A 22215-nucleotide genomic window follows, 5' to 3' on the forward strand; every position below is an offset into this window, starting at 1 on the left:
CGGAAAAGGTGGCAAGGATGACCAGGGCGCGGAGTCGCACACTGAATGATACAAAGTTTTTTGCCAGTCGCACGCTGGCGTCACAACACGGCAAGTCGTCTACGAGTTCTGAATCTGGCAAGCACCCTTCCTACGAAACACGCCCTCGTCAGCCTCCACACAGACGGGTGGGGGCCTCGCTCGCAGCCAGACACAAGCGAAGCGAAGACACATAGACGAATGGCATGAAGTAGCAAGCTCACGCACATAACCATGCGACAGTCAACGTGGGTAGGCGTTGTAGCTCTTCAACATTCAGTGACGATCTGCTCCGCAGACACCCATTGCCGCCGGATAGGTGCCAAGCAGCTTTTTTTCGAATCGGACCGGCGACCCCCGACCGAGAATCGTCCGGTCGTGATGCAGATACTGCGCTTGATGTTCACCTTAACGAAGGAGGCACGCAACTGCCTGGGGACACACACCGGACGCAACACGAAATGCTCGGAACACGAAAACGCTACAGCGGAAGGTTTTTTGTGACTCATGTGCAGGACCGGCCTCCTGGCCGAAGTCAGCTGTCACTCGACAAGAGCAGGTCGCCTCGCAGCACACCATCACAACGCCAACATTGCCAGGGGGCGAAGATCGAGACGTCGGCGCATCCCCTGTGGAGAGATCAGAGGGGAGACGACCACGTTCAAGACACAACTGCACGCTGCGAACAAAGCCGAGAGGCACGACTGAGGCTCTCGATTGAGAAGAGGTTGGAAACGAACACCATGAGGAGGGTGTGGGCACGCGAAACAGCCATCACACGCCGCGTTCGATGAGGGCGCGACGCCCTTACGAAAACGTTCTCGAGCAAAACGGACAAGGGGACAAAAGCGACTGTCCAAGGGTCACAAACGGCAGACCACTCGGTGTGGCGAACCGGAAACACAAGACGTTCTGGCGGAACACGAGGGAGGGAGCGAAATGTTTGGTCGAGACGCATCCACGACGGAAAACGCCAAGCGCAAAAAGAAGTTCAAAACGCTTGAAGTTCTGCAATTGCCACTACGGAATGCTGACAAGTGAGAGCGTCACTAGAAAAAACAGAGGAGTTCGAGTCTGCGCCAGAGAAGAGTAGTGAAGCAGCACCCCTCTCGCAAACAAAGAAGAGGGACGCAGAATCCTTAGAGTGGTGCTTGCCGAATGAAGCTGTGTCACACACTCCAATAAAACCTACACTTCATATGTGTCGGCGCAAAGTGATGAAAGAACGCACACAGACACGGCTGCGCTTGAAATTGCTGAAACATTCCGCTCAGGCACACTGATCAATTTTGAGGGTCACCGGTTGCAAAAAGGGACGGACCACAGGTTGCCATTATTAGGCACGTCCGCGACTGTTGCCACCATGAACACTCGTAGGCCGGCAATCTCAAACGCCAAAGTAGCCGGAGCTACACGGATTCATTAATTAGGAAATTTGGCTGAGGCACTGTAGGTGTGAGAGGCTCGGTCCACTTATGCCATTCGCCATATGTGGAGGGCCGTGAACAAGGTTGAGGGGGGCGAACACGCGTAAAGGTTCATGCCTGAACAACAGGAAGAAAGAGATTTGTGGACGGCACAGTGTAGGGCCAAAAGAAAACGACCAATTGCTCAGAACAGGTCACGAGACATCCCGGTGGGGATGTGCACTTTGTTCGCGGCCTTTTTGATTGGTGGCGCGGCCAAGAACAGCGCACACACTAAGCTTACAACAGTAGGATCTGGCGCACTGGAGCGGCGCGTCAAAAGCGTCTGTGCGACAGGTCTGCCCCCGAAATCAGGGACGGTGGATGAAGTGTGCACTTGTCCTGCTTCCTTGCTTCGCCGGTCCAATATCAGCGTCTATCTCCTCCCCTCTCGGCAACATATCCTAAAAAGAAAACCCACCACCCTCCACCTGCTTCCCACCGGAAACAACGGAACACACAGCGACCTGACGCCAAGTGTCGACTGCACTGCGGCTGTCGAGTGACGCTGGCATTTGCGCTGACCCGACGATCGACGGCGCTGTCTGGCAACTTTGCGCCCAACTGGTGTTGCTCGTGGTCCGACCTCATGTGACCACGGGACGGGATGAGCACGCACCACCGAACACATTAGGCGGAACTGAGCGCAGGACTCCAAACTATATGTAAACAAAATGCGTTTTCACTCATGGGGAGCTGTTGTTTTGTTATATCAACCCGTGGCATATCTGCATAGGCCAACTGCAAAACCGACTGGGGTCCCACACGCTGACCGTGGCGGCCAATGTCACTTTTGGCTTGCATGCGCAGGTTTGTTTGATACGGCTATGTCATCAAGAGGGCGACGCATTTTAGGCGTCCGAGACGCCACGTAAGGGAGCGGAGCCGCAGCAGTTACTCTTGTCCCATGTTTTGTTCAGTTTTTCGCAATGGGCGACGCCACGATAGTGTCTCGAGTCGCAGGTTACTCTGCGCAAAGGGTATCGAAACGCTGTCCTGCCGTGCAGGGCAACAGGTCCTGGAGAGTTGTGAATTGTCTCTCCGTTTGAGTTTGAGGTAGAGAATCTAGTTATTTGATTAGGATCTCTTTCTTTGGTAGCCATGGCCTTTGAGGTCGCCTTTGACGGTCCTTGGATGCGGTGGCGTTTGTCCTTCGCGGCGGGGCGCCAGAAGGGGAGACGCGAACGTCTTGTCTCCGGCGGGACGTCTCTCGTAAGTGCGAGAGTCGTCGGTTATCTGGGAAGGAGTAGGAATACAACAGGATATGTTCACCATCCTTCAGAAAACGATGGTGACGCTGGGAGGTCTGACTCGCTGTCCGTACACCAGAGCATGCCTTTCATATACACCGTCAGTAGCTTCAGTTTTCTTGTCTGGGAAAAGCTGCGTCATCGTAGGGCGGGTGTATTATGAACACGCACTGACGCGCAAATCCGCGTCCACGGCTTAATTTCCTTTCGCGTGCTGTTGTGAATCCACGCACGAAAAGCTGTCATTCAGGCGTAGCTGGGCGGGCACGAGGCGAAGGTCACCTACGTTCTTTTGCCCGACGACCGTGCCTGGAAATTTCGGCGGCGCACCCCCATTGTTGAGAACTGGATGTCGTGATTTGTATGCTTGTGGCTATCACGTAAACATGGAAAAACGTACGATTACAATACTCTCGCAGCCCTGGGAAGAAAAGATTCGCACGGATGCTTGGAACCTCTACTGGAGTCGGCATCATGTCGCTTCCTTTGTGAAACGCCAGAGTGACTCGGAAGTCACGGCTCCTGCTCAATGGCGAAGAGTAAGCTGGTGTGCTGTGAGGCACCTCAGAACTTGTCGAATGGATTAACGGAGCCATGTAGGAGCCGCGTGTTGTCGGCAATGTTTTGTTATGGCGTTGGGTAAGGCGCGGCCCTGTTCCAGGGGTAAGTTGCCTCTAAGAAAATGTCTCCGTCGAGGCAGCCTCACATGAGACAGTAGAAGAGGGATGAGTCAAGCGATAAGCCACAATCCATGCAGCCCTCGTCACCTCAGTAAGCGCACTGTCGGCTTGGTTTTTCTGACGAAGGAGAAAACTTGATATCCGTGTAGTCCGTTGAAGACCCCGAGCGAACAACGGAAACGATTACGATCCCTCCAAGAGGGTCTGAATTTGCCCGTCCGTAGAAGTTCGCGCCTGGTCAGAGATGTACGCTACTATTTCAACACGTCATGCTGACCAGCAGTGCAACGAGACACGCAACGGTCAGGTGTCGTTCACTCAGTTCTTCAAAGAAGAGGGCTTCAGTGAAACCAGTGGCGAGACCACTAGCGAGGACGCAGATCAGCAGGAATATAATGGCTTTTGACTAGCTCGTGGACTCAGCAAAAACGCTTTGTAAAACAGGCTCCATGAGTGCTTGCACTGGAACCCATATCTGCAATCCGGATCCGCGGATATTTTTATCGATGGGGACGTGAGAAGACAGCATGCTGAACTATCATCCACCAGGGGTGGATGTAGCTGCCTGGCACATATGTTCCTGCGTACTGAGTCGTCGTCAGTACCAGGTTCAGCACAAGCGGGCAATGAATGGTTCTGCTGGTCCTGAGAAGTAAAGGCACTGGACGAACTGGAGGGGCGCCCGTAAGGATGTCGAAGTGCAGTCTTCCACCGGGGCATCGTCTGGAGTGGTAACATTTTAACTGAATGTGTAAGATAATTGGCATGGCCACCGTCTCAAGGGCAGCAAACGATATGAAAGAAGACCAAGACCGAAACTTGGTTATTCATGCTGGCTATCAGGCGCATGTCACTTGCAGTATCGTCACCCTCGGCAGATGCTTAGCAGTCTACATATTTTTTTCAATGTCTTCGCGTGATTGACGCAGCGAGAAAGTCCACCGCTTGAACCCTAATGACGTAAGTCTTTCCTTCACGAGCTGGCTCAGGCTAAGGCATCATTCTCACTCGTCTGGCTGAATGACGAAACAGTTGGCAGATGTCCGCAACGTCAGTAGAGTCGTCATCTCTTCGCATGTCTCGCTGCATATCGAACCGGCCCGGTTGTCTGGGGACGCACGACTAACACAGATACGCCCTGACCGCGCTGAAGCAGTTCTTTCAGGGCTCGTCGTAGGCTGTGTTCGAATCCGTGACCGAACAGGTTTACTGGCTCCCGCGACGGCGTATGCCACGATTTTAAAAGCTACCTGTGACAAGCGTGACGTCGGATTCTCTTTAGGAGGCCAAAACTAGCGCAAACTCCGGAGTTCGTTTCGGTCTCAGGCTATGTCACGGCCGGCACAGCAGAGCCGGTGTTCGACAAAAACGTTGTAAATCCGTTGCATGAAGAAGCCACTCAGCGTCACGCTACACCAGCACGTGACACCTCGCTTTCTCCGAAGCACTTTCCTGGATGGTTCCCACACTAATAAGGACGTGAGTTGCGCAAAGGCACAAAAAACGGGAAACAGACAATGCAATACGCATTCTCAGCACTGAAGGTCGCTGCTAGAATTTCCCCTGGTAACACGGTTACGCCAAGTGAACACACTCTTCGGAGCGAAGAATGAGAGTGGACTGCGCTGTTTTCCACTGGTACTGGCGCATGCGCCGCTTCACTGAGGAGCCGCCGCTTCATCTTCCTGTCTCATACTGGCTATCTGCATTCCTCTCTGCTTTGGAGGGCACATATTAAAGAACCTTACGCCACGAGCTGCCCTTTGTTGATGAAGCCACCTGTGCAGAAAGACATCATATCACTGAAATACATCATATATTGCGCCAGGCACTTCCCACACGCCAAGGAATCCCTCCATACCACTTCACGGCAGTCTTCTTACCTGGTCGTAGGCCTCAAGTACAAGAGCTACCAGCAGGTTAAGGATGATGGTGTCCGTCAGAATGTAGAAGGAAACGAAGTAGGCACCGCAGCTGAAGACGGACGTGTGCTTTACAAGAGCCTGCAAACAACGAAAGTCCACACGGTTTCTCATGACCATAATTCCTCCATATAGCGTACCAGTTCCATACCCAATTTATCTTCGCATACTCAAGAGTCTTTACACAGACAGCGATCATAAGTTCTCATAAACACTGTGTGTAGCCCAATGACTACGGCTTGTCACTGGTCAACATGTCACGAATGCCTGTCCAAAAATAGGCGGACACAGCTGTAATGGCTCCACACCAGCTGGCGTCTGAGCACAGCAGAGAGTGCGGGAATGGCAGCCGTCGCTCCGCCTCAAGTTAACCACTGCAGGCGCTGCAGCATAATCCTCGTCTCCGCTGCACTCCGACAGGCCCCGAACGGTTGCACTGTGGTCACAGCGCGTGGCGCTTTCACTCTCAAAGGAGGCTAGCCCTGAAAGGGCTGACACGAAATCCTCTCCTTTTTACCCGGCTCACCTTGAGAGAGTCATCCCACCCATTGACCGTGAGGAGGAAGAGCGTGACCAGCGAAGCGAAGAAGTCGTTGAAGTTCAAAACACCCCAGTCTGTCGGATCCTCCATGTCGGGGCCCTTCGGTGGCAGATGCTCCATGTCGCACTTGATGATTCCGCCAAACAGCTCCATGCCCACGGTGCCGTAAGCGCAGAAAATGACCACGAGCACCAGGAGCACTGTGTTCAGGGCGGATACAGCGGCGACGAGGGAGACAATCTGCGGACACCCCCTCAGCGAAGCGCAAACCGAGTAGATTAGGCATCTGCTGCCTAGCACGGTCGCTTCATGGGCTCCGAAAACTGCAGCTTGCCCGGGCACGACCTCCACCGTGTCCACGGATAGCAGCTTTGACAATCACGCTTCACAGCATGCAGTACACCTCCTAGGGTTTTAATCTTGCTTGCGTTGAACATGGAACGAGCAGAGGAGGTCTGCCTCGCACAGCACGCGGGTCCTTCGCTTTTGTTTTGTTGCTTCTCATGTTGCAGCCAGGCAGGTAGAGTCATTAGTCTCTCGCACTCCCACAAAAAATCGCACAGACATTGTTCGAATCGAGGCACTGCATGCAAGCACAGGTGTATGTAGAGAACCGCGACCGCGTCCGATTCGGATTGGGAGGGTCATTATTTTTTTTTCTTGTCAACGGCCGCGCTCGGTTACATGCATTCACTATCGTAGCGTGCGGCATCTATTTTAAGGATCGTCATTCGTATACACGCTGTGCGAGTTCGCTGTGTCGGGAAGCAGGCTCTGGAAGGGGCATGGCCTTTACTTGCACTGCGGAGGTGCTATCACTCGTCGGCCCACCAGGGCGGATCAGCTGCCGTGGACTCGACCCGAAAGCCTGAGGCCGGTGCGGCTTACCATTTTGCGCAGAGGCGAGATCCGAAAGCACACGCGGATGCCTCTGAGCACGCGCACGAAGGCTAACGACCGCGAGAGGTCGTCGAATGTCTCAGTGGTGCACGCGGGGTGGAACGCCGAGGCGCTTCCCGCCCAGAGGCACGCCAACTCGAGGACCATCACACTGCCTCCGATGACAATATCGAATCTGCGAGCGCAATCTCACCGCACGGCGCTGCACATGCAACCAGGCCGGGCACGCCACAGACCGCCGTCATAGGGCTACCCCTTTCTAGGAAGGAAACGGAATGTCTGAGCGGTTTCGAGGGTCTCCCAAGAGGCCGTTCACTCGCAGTAGACACGCGCCGCTCGCAGTGGAGTCAGCAGAGAAGCACACGGGGAAGCTACGCTGGCGGCAGGCGCTGCGACGGGGGGCTCACGCAATCCAAAACGAAACAGCGCACGCTGCGCTTCGCAGGCCCAAACAGCCAGTCTGACGCAGCCTTTGGAGAGACGCAAACACAGCCTGGAGGCGAGAAGCTCGTTTCAAAAAGGACGGGCAGAGACGCGAGTGCGGGTGGCGTCCGGGCAGGTGCCCGGCTCACGCCGAGGAGACTGCAGCTTACTTTTCTCTCAAGCTGAACCCCGTGTAACGCTGCAGAGAGGAGGTCAAGCGAATCCGCGCCACAACAGAGACAAGGTACAAGAAGCTGAGCGCGTTCTGCAGCCAGTATGCGCCGGCGACGGAGCCGAAGCACGAGGCAGGAAGGCCTTCTGCGAGGTCGATGGGGGACGACTCGATTTCTTCGCCGCTCAGAGTCGACGCCTTCCGAATAAATTTCCGCGTCTACGGCCGAAGAGACAGCGAGCCGCACAGCACATTGCGGAAACACACCACGCATGAGAAGGCAGCAAAGGCGTCTGGTGGCGTCGCCGGTCCGTAAGTGAAGGAACAGACGCAGAGGGGGCGGGCGGCGTCGCGTTACCTACGCGCGCCTTTCTGCCTGAAGCGGGCGTCAGATGCAGTCGGCAGGCCATGAGAGGGAGAGAGAGCGCGTCACCCGCTCTCGCCTCTAAACGCGGTCCTCCGCCGGAAAGAGACATCCCAACTGGGCGCGAGGTATTCGGCTCCTGCAGCGCGCGGGGGGACTCGAGGGCCGGCGCCTCGCAGATGCTCCCTGCTGCCCTCCGTGGCGACCCGACAGTTAGCAGCGGATTCCCAGGTCCACGAAATCGTGGCTGGGTCTGAGTGCAGCTCGCCAGCGGGACTCGATGTTTACCTGCATGTAAGTCAAAATGAGCGAGGCGACGACGCAGACGTCTGCCACCACGTTGAGGAGTCTGCGATGCACAGCGGAGTCGCACGAGCTCGAGGCCCACAGACGCTGCTCCTCCTCCTGCTTCGCCGCGTCTGGGGGCACACGAAGAGAACAAAAGAAAACACGGAGGTGCTGAAACTCTGCACAGGAGAGGCACCACGCATGTCTTGGTGAGGGCGGCAAGGGGCGGCGGGAAGGGGGGGGAGGGGTCGCTCCGGCCGACAGCACGGAAAGAGACCGAGCGGGCATGTACATGCCCGCAGGGATGGACTGCGGCTGATACTATCTGCGTATGTAGATCCCGCGGGCCGCGAAGGAGGCAGCGCATGCGGCTGAGAGTCGGCCTGCCTCCCGCCTCGACCACCTCGCAGGGCCGGGCACGTTGGTTTTGTCGCTGACGCCTCGCGGGGGGGATGTCGGGATCACTGGAACCCTCTGAGGCCCTGCATCGGCACCTCCTTCGTGCAGGCTTGTGGCCTCCTGCCCTCTCGTGTCGACAGCCCCGCGCGCTTCTTCGCTTCGCGACGTACCGTAGCGCGCCAGCGTGGCGACGATTCGCTCAAACTGGCTCCGGCTAAGCGCGGCTTGGCTGTGGTAAGGTATCGCTTCTCCACGGCGCAGAAGGGAAAAGATCTCTGCGTCTTCTTCCTCGCACTTCGCACCCTTCATTGAATCGCCCAGCGAGCGCGACGACAACTGTGCGGCGACGTTCTCACCCGCCTTTCTGCGCGTTTCATCTCTGACGTGAAAAAAAGGGAAAGAGAAGCCCCGCCTCCAGCATGCCAGCCCTGCGCACTCGCCGTCGCCTCTCTCCGCTCTGCTTGCAGCTTTTTCGTGTCGGCTCACACCTCCCTCGCCTCCGCCGCCTTCCATCTCCGCCTCTGCGAGCAGCCGCGTATCTTCGTCTGTCTCCTCGGGCGGCGTCGCCCGCGAGAGAGTGGGCGCCGCCTCGACGTTTCCCCAGCCGCCCCCAGCCCGCCGCGGCGCAGGCGCGAGGAGAGCCACGAGGGACCTCCAGAAGGCTCGCACCAGCGCACCAAACCTTCGCTCCGTATCTCTGCGCGGCGCGCTCTCGAGGGCGTCGCCGCCCCAGCCGCGGTCTCGGCCGGCCACGCTGTTGTCTTCGGAGTCCTGCACGTCGGGCACCGCGCCGGTACAGCCGAACCTGAGGGCCTCCGCGCCCTCCGGCGAGGAGAGCGGCGACGCGAAGGAGATGGAAGAGGCTCCTGCAGAGCACAGAACGTGCGACAGCGGCGGCGAAAGTGTAGCCACGTGGGAGGTGCGCGGCGGCGTTTCGCTCCGAGCTGCCGACGCGCCGGGTGAGGCGGCCGCGACCGCGCGCAGAGAGGCGACTGCCGACGAGTGGCTGTCCTCCAGCGAAAAGAAGAAGGGGGGGGGGAGTGAGCCGCTCGCCTCCGAGCAAAGCCGCGCGTCAAGCGAGGACGCAGGGGGTGCGAGCGCGGAGACGGCGCCGCTCGCCCGGTCCTCCGCGCCCAGCTGACTCGGACCCCCGCTCGCGGCGGGCTCCCCCTCCGCTTCCGACGAGGGATACGAGACGACCTGCGGCGAAGAGGAGCTCAGGCGCGAAGCAGAAGAAGAGGCTGAAGCGAAGAGAGAAGACGAAGACGCAGAGGGCGCCGACGACGCAGAGGGCGCCGACGACGCAGAGGGCGCCGACGACGCAGAGGGCGCCGACGACGCAGAGGGCGCAGACACGAGGAACTCCGGGCGGGCCGGCCAGGCGGCAGACGACCTGCGCACACGTGGGACGGGCTCGCTATCCTCCTCCGCGCCCGTCTCGAAGTGCGGCCGCCCAGGCAGAGCGGCGAAGCGTTGGTAAAACGCGCGCCACGTGGCAAGGGAAATCGCACTCGCTTCGCCAGGCGCGGGCACCCCGGGGTCGACGGGTGCCGCCGAAGAAGGGGCGAGAGGGAAGGGGAGGGGTGAAAGCGGCGGCAGCGGCTGACCAAGTTTTTCCCGCCTCTGGGCCGCGACAAGGAGGTCGAATGCCCGATTCACGTAGCGCGCAGAGAGCGTCAGCTGCTGTCGGCGATCCTGAGGGCACAGGCGAGCGCATGAGCGAGTCCGCAAGGCGGTGAGAATCAGGGGAGTGCTCCAACGGGCGCCACGAGGGAACTTGAGAAGAAAGGAAAGAAGACGGCCTCGCAGGAAGGCCCGCCGCGAAGGTATGAGCACGAGGCGCAGGCGCGAATCTGCCTGTCGCGCCAGGAGCTCCACGGCGGAAAAGCAGCGGCGCGGGTTAAAGCCGGATAGAGACAGGCACAGACTCAAGCACATACGGGATGGAGAATGGAACGGCCCTCCAACGGACGGTGCGCAGAAGGGCGATCGCTATGTCGCGGCCGCAATATAGATAGACAGATAGATAAACAGGTATATAGACAGATAGACATAGAAATATATAAATAAATAACTAAACATACAGGAACCAATAGCTATCTCTTTGCCTGCGTTTGGAGCTAGCTCTGGATCGAAGCGGGGGGGCCGCAGCTGCCCTCGTACGAAACATCGGTGTGCTGTGCAGAACTGGAATCAGATAGATAGATAGATACCTATATACGTAAATGCATGCATGCATCGATGACCAACTCGAATGTGTGTATGTGTTGTGAGGATAATATCAGCAGATGCAGGCGGGTGACGCTACGTCTCCGCGCGCGCGTCTGTGTCTTGCTCGCGCGTTGAGCTCACCGCAAGGTCTCCATCTCGGTACGCAGTGTAGAATGCGGCGGCGAAGAGACCGAGGAGGACGGCAGTCAAGAGGTAGAAGACAACGATGAAGAGGACAGCGACTTCGTGGACCGTGTAGCCGCGCAGCAGCACCTGCGGCAGGCGGACGGTCGTTACGACAAGCAGAAGCGAGATGCAGCCACTCTGGAAAGAGTGAAACTCGTCGTGGCCGCTCGTCCCGGCGAACAAAATCACGCCGAGCCAGTCGAACAGCAAGACGCTCAGGAGCGCCGCCAAGATAATCGTCCGAACCTAAAGAGAAAAAGAAGGCAAATGATAACAAAAACGTTGACTAGCGTGAGTGGGACTAGTCGACGGAAAAGAGGCACGTCGGCGGACGCCGCAGTGGCGTCTCGGAGGAGCGCTCCCTTGGGCGCGGTCCGGTGTACATACACCGCACATGGCTGTCGGCTGGGCGCACCGTTTCGAGGCTTTTTCGCTGCGTCGTCGAGCGAGAGTGTCTCCTCTTTTCTTTTTGCGTCTCTCACCTTGGGAAGGGTGCGGACAATGCGCAGGAGCATGCTGATGACTGGGTAGTAGAAGAGCGCGAGCAGCAGCGGCCGCGCGAGTCTCGCTGCGACGCCTGGTCTGTAATCGAGTGCGTGGAGAATCTTCCCAATCGGCAACAGCGCGGCGAGCCGCCCCTCCGCCGGCCCGCCGCCTGGGCCACGCATTTGAAGCTCTGCAGCCTCGGGGGCGAGGAGGAGAAAGGCCGTGCGAAGCAGATCCAAAAGCGACACGATGCAGCAAACAAGAACGAGGAGGAGCGAGTAAGGCTGAGAGGACAACAGCGAAACGAGCGCCCCTGGGACGCCGGTCTGCTGTCGCCCTCCTTCATCCAGCGCGAGAACGGCCTTCGTGGGACAGGTTTTCGGCGCGAAAGCGATGGTGCCCTCGTCGAGGCAGCTCTCCCGCAGGCCGGCCTCGTCGCCGCCGCGGAAGATGCACTCCAAGACTGCGGCAAGAAGCAGGACACAGAGGCAGACGAAGGAGAGCGCGACAATGACCGCGCTGCGCCACCAGGGATCCAGCTCCGCAAGGAACGCCGGCGGCGAAGGCGCAGGCCGCAGCGAGGAAGGATACGGTGCAAAGGGGAAGGCCGGCAGCGGGCGGCGACCGCCGCGGCCGCCGCCGTCGCCAGAGCTTAGAGAGCGCGAGACAGCGGACACGAACGAAAACGGGGCCTCCATGCGTCTGCCTCGGTCTGCCATGGCCTGCACGTCTTCGGCCTCTGGGGCAGAAGCCGGCGACGAGGAAGCAGACAGAGCGCAAGATGGAGAAGACACGCCGCACGAGGCAGAACCGGATGCTGAGGAGGAGGCGCGCGGAGAAGACTCCGGAGAATACTCCGGAGGCGCGCGGCAGTGCGGGCTCTCTGAGTCGTCTCCTCGCTCATCCGAGCTCGCTCGCCACCGCGGTGTTTGCGCGACGAACGCGAGGACGGGACGCTGCCACCGGGGTCGGTATTTCGCGCGCCTCTTCTCGTCTCTTCCGCACTTCTCCCGCCCCCTTGTCTGTCTATCCGTCCCTACGTAAACGGCGGCATCGCTATCCCCGCCGGCACTCTCTGCGACCCTTCTCCGTCCCTTCTCTTCTTCCTCTCCTTCCCTCTCTTGTCTCTCGTCAGCTCGCCAGGTGTCGCGCGACCGCGTCGTCTCCTCGGGGGCATGCGGCTCCACGGAGGCGACCAAAAAGACTGAGGCCGGCGCCGCGTGCAACTGCGAGGGAAGCCAAGGGCGAGAGGACCCAGTGGAGGGCGCAGATGGACGCGCCAGCAGCCAGGAGGGCTCCAGCGCGCGCTGTTCGGTCAGAATCGCGTACGAGTCCTCGCCGGGCTGCAGCGACTCTGATAGCGACAGCAGAGACGCCTCACCGGCAGACACGAGAGGCGACGGCGGGGTGGGGGCGGCGACGTGAGCGAGCAGCGCAGACGCGGCCGCCGAGGGAGGAGGCAAGACGACATCGCGCGCCGAGGACAAGAAAGCAGACCGCGAGGAAGCAGCAAACGACTGATGGGCCGCGAAAGAAGAGCGACCCGCCGAGGAAGGCGCCGAAGTCGGCTCGGGGGGGTCCGCAGAGGCCTGCGACGTCTGGTGGACGTGGGCCTGCGGGTCTGGGGCCTCAAAAAACGCGAGAAGGAGGTACAGAAAGAGCGAGAACTTGACGAAAGGACGCAGTTGAAGGAACACGCGGAAGGCCTCCTGCTGCCGCCGCGTGCGGAAGGCGCCACCAGACAGCGGAGGCTGCTTCCCAAGAAGAGAGACGCTGTGGACCCAGCACGCTGCAGCCCGTAGCGGATCCTCGCACTGCGCGCCCGAGGCCGAGGCGGGGAGAGAGACAGACCGCGAGGGAGACGCGGCGTCGCGTTTTGAGGCTTCGGGAGGCGAGAAAAAACCCGTCTCCTCAGGCGACGCGAAGAAGGCCCCTCGAGTATCGCTGTCCGCTGCGGTGCGAGGAGGCCCGTCGCTGGCGAGGGAGTGAAGAGGGGTCGGACTACCGAGCGGCGCAGCAGAGGGCGCAGGGCGCGAGGCAGGAAATCCTGAGCAGCTGGACGGGGTCGCCATGGCCGGTGGCAACGACGGAGAGAGGAGAGAGAATCTTCTCTCTCGCCCTCTCCTTCTTGAGGCGGAACCCGAACCTGGAAGACAAGGAAGGCCTGTGCGCTGTCATAGGGGAGAAGTCGCGACGAGCAGACGGAAAAGAAACAGTCTGGAGCCTGCGTTCCCAAACGGAAGAGAGAAGACAATAGTCCCGTATCTTGGATAGCCGCTGTGATGGAAGGAAGAGGACAACGCCTGCCTAGACTGCCGCTTTTCCCCCGCTCAAGCGTCCAGGCGGATGGGGTTCCGCGCACCTCAAACGACACGGAGACTGCGAGAAGAGCGGAAAGTTGGACGCACACGCGCCTGGGGGGAGGGTAAGCTCGGCTCTGAGGAGGTCAGCACATGACACAGAGGACCGCCGAGCGGCAGAACGAAATTGCACTCGAGGCACACGGAGTGCGGCTGAAAAAGAAAACAGACTGCGGAGAGAGAAAGAGGAAGCGATGTGGTGGAGCATTGTACAGAGGAGACAAACGGGAGAACTGGAGGAACCAGCGAGTTTGGCGAGACACGAAAAGGAAATCCGCACCGGGAGGGCAGAGAAAAGAGCAGCAGAGAAGGGCAGGGACAACAAGAGATAATATCAGAAGGCAAACACACCAGAAACAGGGAGGCTCGAAGGGAGATGAAGCCGAAGGAGACAGAGACCCGGAATGCGTTCGCGAGGATACAAATAACGGCGAGGCGCCGGGAGGGAGGCAGCGCATAAAAGCCCGAACCTAGAAGCGCGAGGGTGATTGCAGCCCCTCTCCCAGCTGAGAGAAGGGTTTAGGGTTAGGGTTTAGACACTCTCCACGCAAGATGTGTGTCGATGGAAAAGCGAATTGAAAAGGCAGCACACAATGAAGAACGGGAGAAGACAGAGCGACACCGAACGTCTCGATGTGCCAGCGACACCTACTTTTCTTCCACTGTAGATGTGCGGCTGCCCCGGCCGGGAAAAGCGGTACCAGCGTAGAGACCGAGACAGGAGGCCTTTCTTTTCGCCTTGAGAGCAAACGCACGAAGAGGCCAATCCTGTCTGCATTCTACATCAAAAACAGGGAGCGACAGATGGTTACACCCCAAGCGAACGACTTGCTCAACCGGCTTCGAGTATATGCTCCAAGAAAGGACCCGAGCTCCGGTGTACATACGTCTGCACACTCAGCCCCCCGCCACAACTGGCGTTAGATATATCTCTCCAACCAGGGGGCTGTAGCTTCAAACAAGAGACCAAAATGCAGACAGTTCTTCGCAGGGTCTCTTCTATGCTCCCGCAGCGAAGATTTCCTTCGAGATAGAGCTTGTGTCGTTGCGGTCGCGAGGCCCTCTGTGTGAAGTGAGAGAAGGTACTCGCCATTGAGGTCGAAGGAAGGCTGTCGGGAATCAGAAGCCGCTTCTGAAAGTGTAAATGGGTGTACAGGTAGTCATTGTGTTGCGCTTCGTCTCTGAAAGGTGCTCTATTTCCCGAAGTCAACTAGGAATAGACCCGTGCCGCGCCACTTGGTCGCTCTGCACTCCACGGTGGCTATCTGGGAGTCTTGACGGGCAAAAGGAGTTGAAGGGAGACTCAGGCAGTCATTAAACAGGACCTGCGACACATGTGACTTAGCGAGAAGTGAATTTGAAGTCGTCCGCGCTCAAAACGCACTACAAGTCGGTACAGGGCGACCGCGTTTGACATCCTGTCTATCCTCTGCACCCCGAGAGAGGTGTACTGAGATACCGGCATTCGCGGGTATGAGAAGAATCCATCTTTTTGTGGACCCACAGTTGTCGTGTCTCGTTGGCAAAGCGTCTCCCTGTCCCCTGCGCCAGCCGAATTGACTGTTTTTCACATGTGCCTCCTTAGCTGCTTGACGAGGCAACCGCCGCAGCGGCGCACAGGCTCCTGCGTTATGCCAAGCGTCAACGGGCCGTGGCGCCAAAGGGGAACATTTTGCTGGGAGATCTGGGCATCTAGGTTGAGCCTCTCGGTTGCTTGCTCTAGAAGCCAACTTCCCGCCTAAAGTCCGGCGTATTGAATCAGTCTGGAGCCATAAAGGTACTGGGCATGATAAGATTGATTCTGATGTGTTGCATGAAACAATGCGCCATTCAACGCCGGTGTAAGCCTCGCGCAACAATTCGCCTTGAACTACGCGGAACATAGCAGACCTGCGGACGAAGAACTGGTCCGGCATCGGGGGCTGTCAGTTGATGCGGAGCTTGCGCATTCGTGGCCATGAGTGTCATATGCAAAGTCGGTGGCATTCTTCCACATTTGCTCGTGCGCTGCTGAGGCAATGAAAGCTGCTTACTCGCGCGGTATCAGAAAGGGGGCTCGCTGTGTGGTGCGAGCCCGCGAGCGGGTGGGAGGGGGGAGGCGAGAAGGTCGCGATTTCCCTTGGGTTGGAATACTGTGGACGCTTTCCATTAGCTCGAAAAATCGGCGGCATGTTGGGTGTACGTACAGGTCGCAAGCAGGAAAAAGCATCTTACAGCGAAGTGCACTCGCAGCATTTCTGACGATTTGTCTGCTGTGCGCGCTTCTCGTCCACCCTACTCCTACTCCGTTGCAAACTTGCTCAAGACAAGGCCTCACATCTTTCTTCGACTTCGCCGGAATGAGCTTCCTGCGGTAAAGAACATCAAAATCACCATTTCGTTCCTTCTTGCGAGCGCGTTGGCCGTTCCTTTGGAGGATATTCTCCAGTTTTCGGCAAGAAAGAACCAAGACGCTTTTCTCTAGTGCGCTGGCCATGCACATGCATATGCGCCTAGGAATTTCTGGCGAGGTCTTTGCGTATGCAGCCGCACAGACTCCGCGGCAAGCTCATTTCAGTGTCTCTTGGCTCGTATAACTGAGGGTAAAGGTCGTCTTTCGCTCTCTTTTGTTCTTTGTTCTCCTCACTCTCTCACTTCTTCGTCCTTGCGGTCCCGCCTCTCGACTTGACGACGCGCCCGCCACCGCGTGCCCGCTCCAGCATTCGCTGCTTTTCTGAAATCATATTGCCTCTTCGTCGTCCTTTCTCCTCGCAGAAAGTCTGCGCGTCGGTTTTGTTTCCGCCCTATCCCGCTCAGATCTCTCCTTCGTCTTCAGCACTCGTTTCCAGCGCATGCGGCTGAGAGCAGCCCCTTCGCTTTGCCGCAACGCGATTTCGCAACTTGACTCTCTTTTCCGCTTCGCTGTCGCCCGGTAGCTTCGATCCCCTCTGCAAGACTCTCTACTAACCCCTGGGCAACATGGCGGCGCCACTGAAACTCAGCGTCAAATGGAACAAGCAGGAGTTCGAGAACGTCGAGGTGGACGTGAGCGAGCCTCTCGCCCTCCTCAATGCGCAGCTCATGTAAGCAGCCAGCATATTTTTCTACACCGGTCAACAGGCTTCACGCGCGCGTCTTTCTCCCTCCCGACTTGGTGGTCTTCGTATCTGCTTCCGTGGGCGCTGCCGTCGCTCGCTCGGGTCGCTGGTGTCCGCGCGAGAAATGCCCAGGGCGACCCTTCTCTGTGCGGACACCCCAGCGGGGGGGAAGCGCAGCGTGTTTGATTGTGTTCACGTCCTCTGCGTGCGAGACTTGTCCCCCGTTTCCGTGCGACTCTGCGTTGCCGCTTCGCTCCTTTTTCCTCTGCGCCACTCTCGTCGGATCTGAGGCTTCGCCCTTCCCCCCTTGCCTTTGGCCGCCAGGCCCAAGCTGCCGGTCGCATAGAAAAACAGAGAAGTGTATTCTCTGTCTCGAGTCTGTGCACGTTTTCGAGGGGCCCTTAGCTGCTGCGGCATCTGTCCGTGTGCCGTTTTGCTGAAGGCGCCTTCGCGTCCTTTCTCGGGCTTGGTCTCCGCGCCAGCAGACGGCTGGGAACGCCGCGACGCAGTGAATCCGCGCGGAGACAGAGAGAAGGCTTGCGCGCCGTGAGGTGATTCGTTTCTACCGCGTCTTGTGTGTTTTTTTTTCCTTCCAGGACTCTCACGGGCGTTCCTGCGGACCGCCAGAAACTGATGGCTAACCGGAAGCTGGTGAAGAGCATCGAGGACTTGCAGGCCGCGGCGAAGGGGGGGAAGCCGGTTAAGGTGACGATGCTGGGCACGGCTGAGGGCGGAGAGTTGAAGCAGCCGCAGCAGAAGACGGTCTTCCTCGAGGACTTGACTCCCGCGGAGCAAGCCAAGCTCCTTAGAGAGAAGAACATCGAGCCCCTGCCGCCTGTAAGCGACTCCAATGCCGCTCCAGCCTCACAAACTTCTCCTGGCGTCTGCCTGGGTGTCTGCGTGGATGCGGAGGCGTTGGAGGCCAGCGGCGCCGAGCCTCCTCAGGGAGGGCAAGTCACGTGTATGTCCATCACGCTGCGTCGGCGTCTCTGCAGCTCGAGCCGTGCGTATGTTCGTTTTAGACTGCACACACATTTCGCCGTGTTCAATTCTCCAGTATTCGCGCTCACCTGGGGGTCGCCTCCTAGCGGATGTTTCTCTCATGCCTCGCCTGTCGCCTCCTCATCGTCTGCGGCTTCCTGCTCGTCGCCCGGAGACCGCCTCTCTCGATACGACTGCCCCCGGGGGTCCGCGTGGCCTCTCTCAGCGGTCGCCCTACCCTTCGGCGTTCCTCCCCACCCCCCCCTCCCCCCCACCCTGGACAGAATAGATTGGCGGCCGCTGAACTGAATTTCTGAATCTGTTTTGACTCCGCTGTCTGGGTGTTCCTGCGCCTCTTCAGGGTATCGCGAACTTGGGCAACACATGTTACTTGGCCTCGGTGTTGCAGATGCTTCGCACCTGCCACGAGCTGACGACAGCGATCAGGAGTCACATGAGGAACGCGACAGGGGGGTCGGCGGCCGCGTATTCGGCGGCCTCGGGCTCCGCGGGCGCCTCGCACCGCCTCGCCCTCGCACTGAGGGACTTCTACTCGCAGTGGGAGGGCACGACTGACGCGGCGCAGCCGCTGCTGCTGGTGAGCAGAGAGAAGAAAGGAGAGGCGAGGCGTCGGTGATCGCGCAGACGGGCTTGGCTCTTTAGTCGCGGCACAGAGCGCGGGTCGAGATGGTAAAAAACGCCGCAGAGAGCTCCGATGCTTCTCCACCCGCGCGATGACGCCTGGTGGCCTTTGCTGCTTCCGTGGGCTCCTTCTTGCTTCACCGCGTCTCTCCCCAAACTCCTGTTTCTGCTGCGGCTGTCTCTCTCTGCGTTGCGGTGCTGCAGGTCCACGCCATCCGCGAGGCCTTCCCCCAGTTCGCTCGCAAAGCCGCGGCGGGGCCTGGTGAGTTTTTCTGCGACAGACGCGCCTGCGGGGAAGTCTTTCGGCGCCGGCGAACCGGAGAGAAGAGGAAGACAAGACGGCTCACTTATCAACAGTGGAACACACAGGGATGTCGCAGGCGGTGGCGATATGCCGAAGTTCGGCGCGCTACTGAGCCTCCCGACGCTGCATTTTTTCGCGCGGCGCGGGTGGGCGGCGCACGCAAAGCCTCTGCTGCCTCGCGTCCCCCGAGGCGTGCGCATACATATATATATATATATATATATATATATTATAAATATATATGCGCATGTATATGTATGTATACATCTGTATATATGCATGTATGTGCGTGTGATGTCAGTTGATGGCCTGTGGTTTGTCCATGCAACGAGACAGTCGAGGGCAGTTTTCTCGCTGGAGAATCAAACACGTGCATGCATGCACCGAAGCGCTCTCTTTAGAGTTCACATACACAAGTATGACTCGATCTCTTTGTTTGTGCGTGTGTTTGCGTCCGCGTCTCCGCGTGTGTCGTGTGTCTCCTCAGTGCACTTTTCGCCTGTCTGCGGGTGACGCAGCACGTCTCCTCTGGGTTGACTGTTGGCGTCACTTTCTTCTCTCTCGAGTGCAGGCGGGGTCGGAGGCGGCTACATGCAACAAGACGCGGAGGAGTGCTGCAGCTGCCTGATGAGTGTGTTGAGCGAGTGCCTGCCGGTCTCGCAGAGTCAAAAGACGTTTGAGGCGTTGCCGGCTCGCTACGAGAAGGCGACGAACTTCATCGATGCACTCTTCGGGTTCGACATGCGCGTGACGACGCGACGCGAGCGCGCCGAGGCTTCGGCAGCAGGCCAGGCTGAGGAGGCGAAAGAGGCGCAGGCTGCCGCGCCGCCGGAGACGAAGAGCGAGAAAAACACAAAGTTCACTTGTTTCCTGGGAACCATGCAGAACCCGATCAACACCCTCGACGAGGGCGTGAAGTTCTCGATGGCTGAAGAGCGCATCGAGTTGGGCGGCTCGGGTGGACCTCCTACACCGGCCGCGCAGGCCGGCGCGGACGCGGGCGCCGCCGCGAGCGAAAACCCTCTGCGAGAGACTCTTGTTCGGTCGACGCAGTTCGAAACGCTCCCTTTCTATTTCCTTCTGCAGTTCATGCGCTTCGAGTGGAAGCGCGCGGGCGGCCAAGCCGAGAAAGCCAAGATCTGCAAAAGTGTCAAATTCGCCCCCACCCTCGACTTGTACTTACACTGCACCGAGGTATGTACACGCTGAAACTGTATGGCAGTGTCCACGCGAAACAGACGAAAAATGACCCTCAGAAAGCGTGCCTGATGCCTGCAGCGGGCCCGGAGTGCCGTTTCAATGAAACACACCTATATATATATATATATATATATATATATATATATATATATATATATATATATATATATATATATATATATATATATATATGGATGTAGATCCAGGCGTAAGCGTGTTTGTGCCCGGCAAACGGTCACACGCTGAGAGACAGCTTACAATATATATATAGCTATATATGTGTGTATATCTGTATAGATTTGTTTGTTTGCATGTATGTGCGCGAGTTGAAGGTGCGGTCTTACGCGCAGCGACTTATTCTTCGGCGGCCGCGGGGTTTGTTTGTCGCCCCGCTGTCCTTTCTGCGTTGGTTTTTGGCCTCTTGGTGGCGCCAGCGTCGCGACTTCGTGTTTATCGGTCTTGTCTTCTTCGCTTGTCTTTGCTGTGCTAATCAGGAGTTGAAGGATAGTCTTCGCATCGGCCGCGCAGTTCTCGCGCTCCGCCGGGAGCGAGAGGCAGGCGGAAGCGAAGAGAATGTAGAGAAGAAGAAAGGAGATCAGAACGGCGAGTACGCGGAGACACCCGACGCGCCGGACGTCGCCATGACTGACGCAAGTGCGTACCACAGACAGGGGGGGGTCGGGGGGGGGGACAGGCACATAAGGCCGCGACACGCAGGGTCGAGGAATGAACCGCATGCATGGGAGTGTCACTGCAGAGAGGAAGGAAAAGAACGGGCGATGTTGGAGAAGCGGGCTCACACGAGTTGGAGTTGTGTGTGCAGGAGACTCGGTGCTTCCTGTCTCGCGTGTCTCTGCCTAGACTCCAACCGGATCGCCGTCGCATCTGCGCGGAAAAAGAAGCGCGCCGCGTCGGCCTGAGTGTTTCGCGTCTGGATAGATAGGAATATCAGCACTCTATGAGTTGTAGAGTCTGTGTGTATTCGATTTGAATGAAACACGCAAGATGATCGAATTCATCGAATTGAACGGTATGCTTCCAAGGTAGAGATCTAGCTAGGCAGCTCCACCAGGTAGCTGTGCGGATTTCGGTGTCAGAAGCAAGTTGTCTCTCTCTTTCTTAGGCTGTGTGCATCTGCGTGGGCGAGCCCGTTGGTTCGACGCCGGGCGTTCCTTCTCCTGCGTGCGGCTGCAGCGAACGGCACCGCGGCGGCAGGCGCCGGCGGCGCGAAGGCGTACGCAACCGGATTTTACCAGTTACTCGGCATCGTTACGCACCAGGGGCGCCACGCAGACAGCGGGCACTACGTGGGCTGGACGAAGAAGGACCAGCGCGAGCCACGGCGAGTTGAAGAGGAGAAGAGGGCGAAAGAGCGCGAGGAGGCGCTGCGCAGAGAAGAAGAGGGCGCGGTGGCGAAGAAGAAGAAGGCGAGCACAGTCGACATGTGGGTCAAGTTCGACGATGACAAAGTGACAGAGACGCCCTGGGACCAGATCGACCTCGCAGGTGGGCGCAGCGACTACCACATCGCGTACCTCCTCCTTTTCCGTGAAATCCTTGTGGACGCCACTGCCGAAGAAGTTGAGACCGTGGAGCGTCGACACGCCGATCAGAAGCGCGAGGCTGAGGCCGTTGCGCTGAAGAAGAAAGAAAACGGCCAAGACGAGAAGCAGGCGGAGCCGTAGACGCACGCGCACGCGCGTTGGGGGGGGGTAGGGGGGTCGGGGGTTGCCGGAACCACTGCACGGATTAGAAGAGGGGGTCGCGGACCGCCACGAGCCCGTCTGGTTGCGGCCGCACTGGCGCGCAGCTCTGTAGAGGTCGCAAGCCAAGAAACACCGAAGCACACACACTCCGTGGCTTACGCAAGTGGTGTAGATGCGTATTTAGGAAGAAAGAAGGAGGAGCTTCAGCTGTCACGCGCAGGAGGCCCAGATGTCCATCTGTGCGTCTCTTGGAGGCTAGCGTCCAGCGTCACGCAGCGTGTCGCCACACGACCTGTTTTTGGCACGACAACGGCCGGGAGGCTCACGCTCACGCTACATGCATGAGCCGGCAAGAGGAGCGGCAGCACAAGGCTGTGGCACAGAAGTCAGGGGGCACAACGGAGGGAGGAAAGGAAACATGAGACACGCGGGAGGGCACGTTCGCAGTCCGCGGCATGATACATTGAATCTACTTCGCAGGTTCCGCCATATGCGAAAACCGCTGCCACGGTGTGCCCCTGTCTGGCTCGTGTGCGAAGCTGGAGAAGCCCTTGGAGGAGACATGAAGATGTTTCATTTTTGCCCTTGAGAGGGGCCCTGAGGCCAGTGCTGTGCTTGCACCGGGGGGACGCACCCGGA

The 22215-nt window shown here is 58.5% G+C and overlaps 2 protein-coding genes across 2 annotated transcripts; one reads left to right on the forward strand and one right to left on the reverse strand.

The window, feature by feature from the left end:
- Nucleotides 1-5148: 5148 nt before the first annotated feature.
- Nucleotides 5149-13378, reverse strand: BESB_072570 (uncharacterized protein; the record flags this gene model as incomplete). The annotated part of the gene is made up of 9 exons (XM_029365630.1): nt 5149-5193; nt 5298-5417; nt 5863-6117; nt 6766-6952; nt 7371-7591; nt 8025-8155; nt 8594-10118; nt 10776-11066; nt 11303-13378. The coding sequence occupies 9 exons, from the start codon at nt 13376-13378 to the stop codon at nt 5149-5151; spliced, it is 4851 nt and encodes a 1616-aa protein (XP_029218114.1).
- Nucleotides 13379-16624: 3246 nt separating this feature from the next.
- Nucleotides 16625-21555, forward strand: BESB_072580 (ubiquitin carboxyl-terminal hydrolase; the record flags this gene model as incomplete). Its single annotated transcript, XM_029365631.1, has 7 exons — nt 16625-16728; nt 17340-17580; nt 18086-18322; nt 18571-18628; nt 19242-19864; nt 20365-20524; nt 21065-21555. The coding sequence occupies 7 exons, from the start codon at nt 16625-16627 to the stop codon at nt 21553-21555; spliced, it is 1914 nt and encodes a 637-aa protein (XP_029218115.1).
- Between the last annotated feature and the right edge of the window lie 660 nt (nt 21556-22215).

The sequence above is a fragment of the Besnoitia besnoiti genome, assembly GCF_002563875.1.
Source record: "Besnoitia besnoiti strain Bb-Ger1 chromosome Unknown contig00007, whole genome shotgun sequence".
NCBI lineage: Eukaryota > Apicomplexa > Conoidasida > Eucoccidiorida > Sarcocystidae > Besnoitia > Besnoitia besnoiti.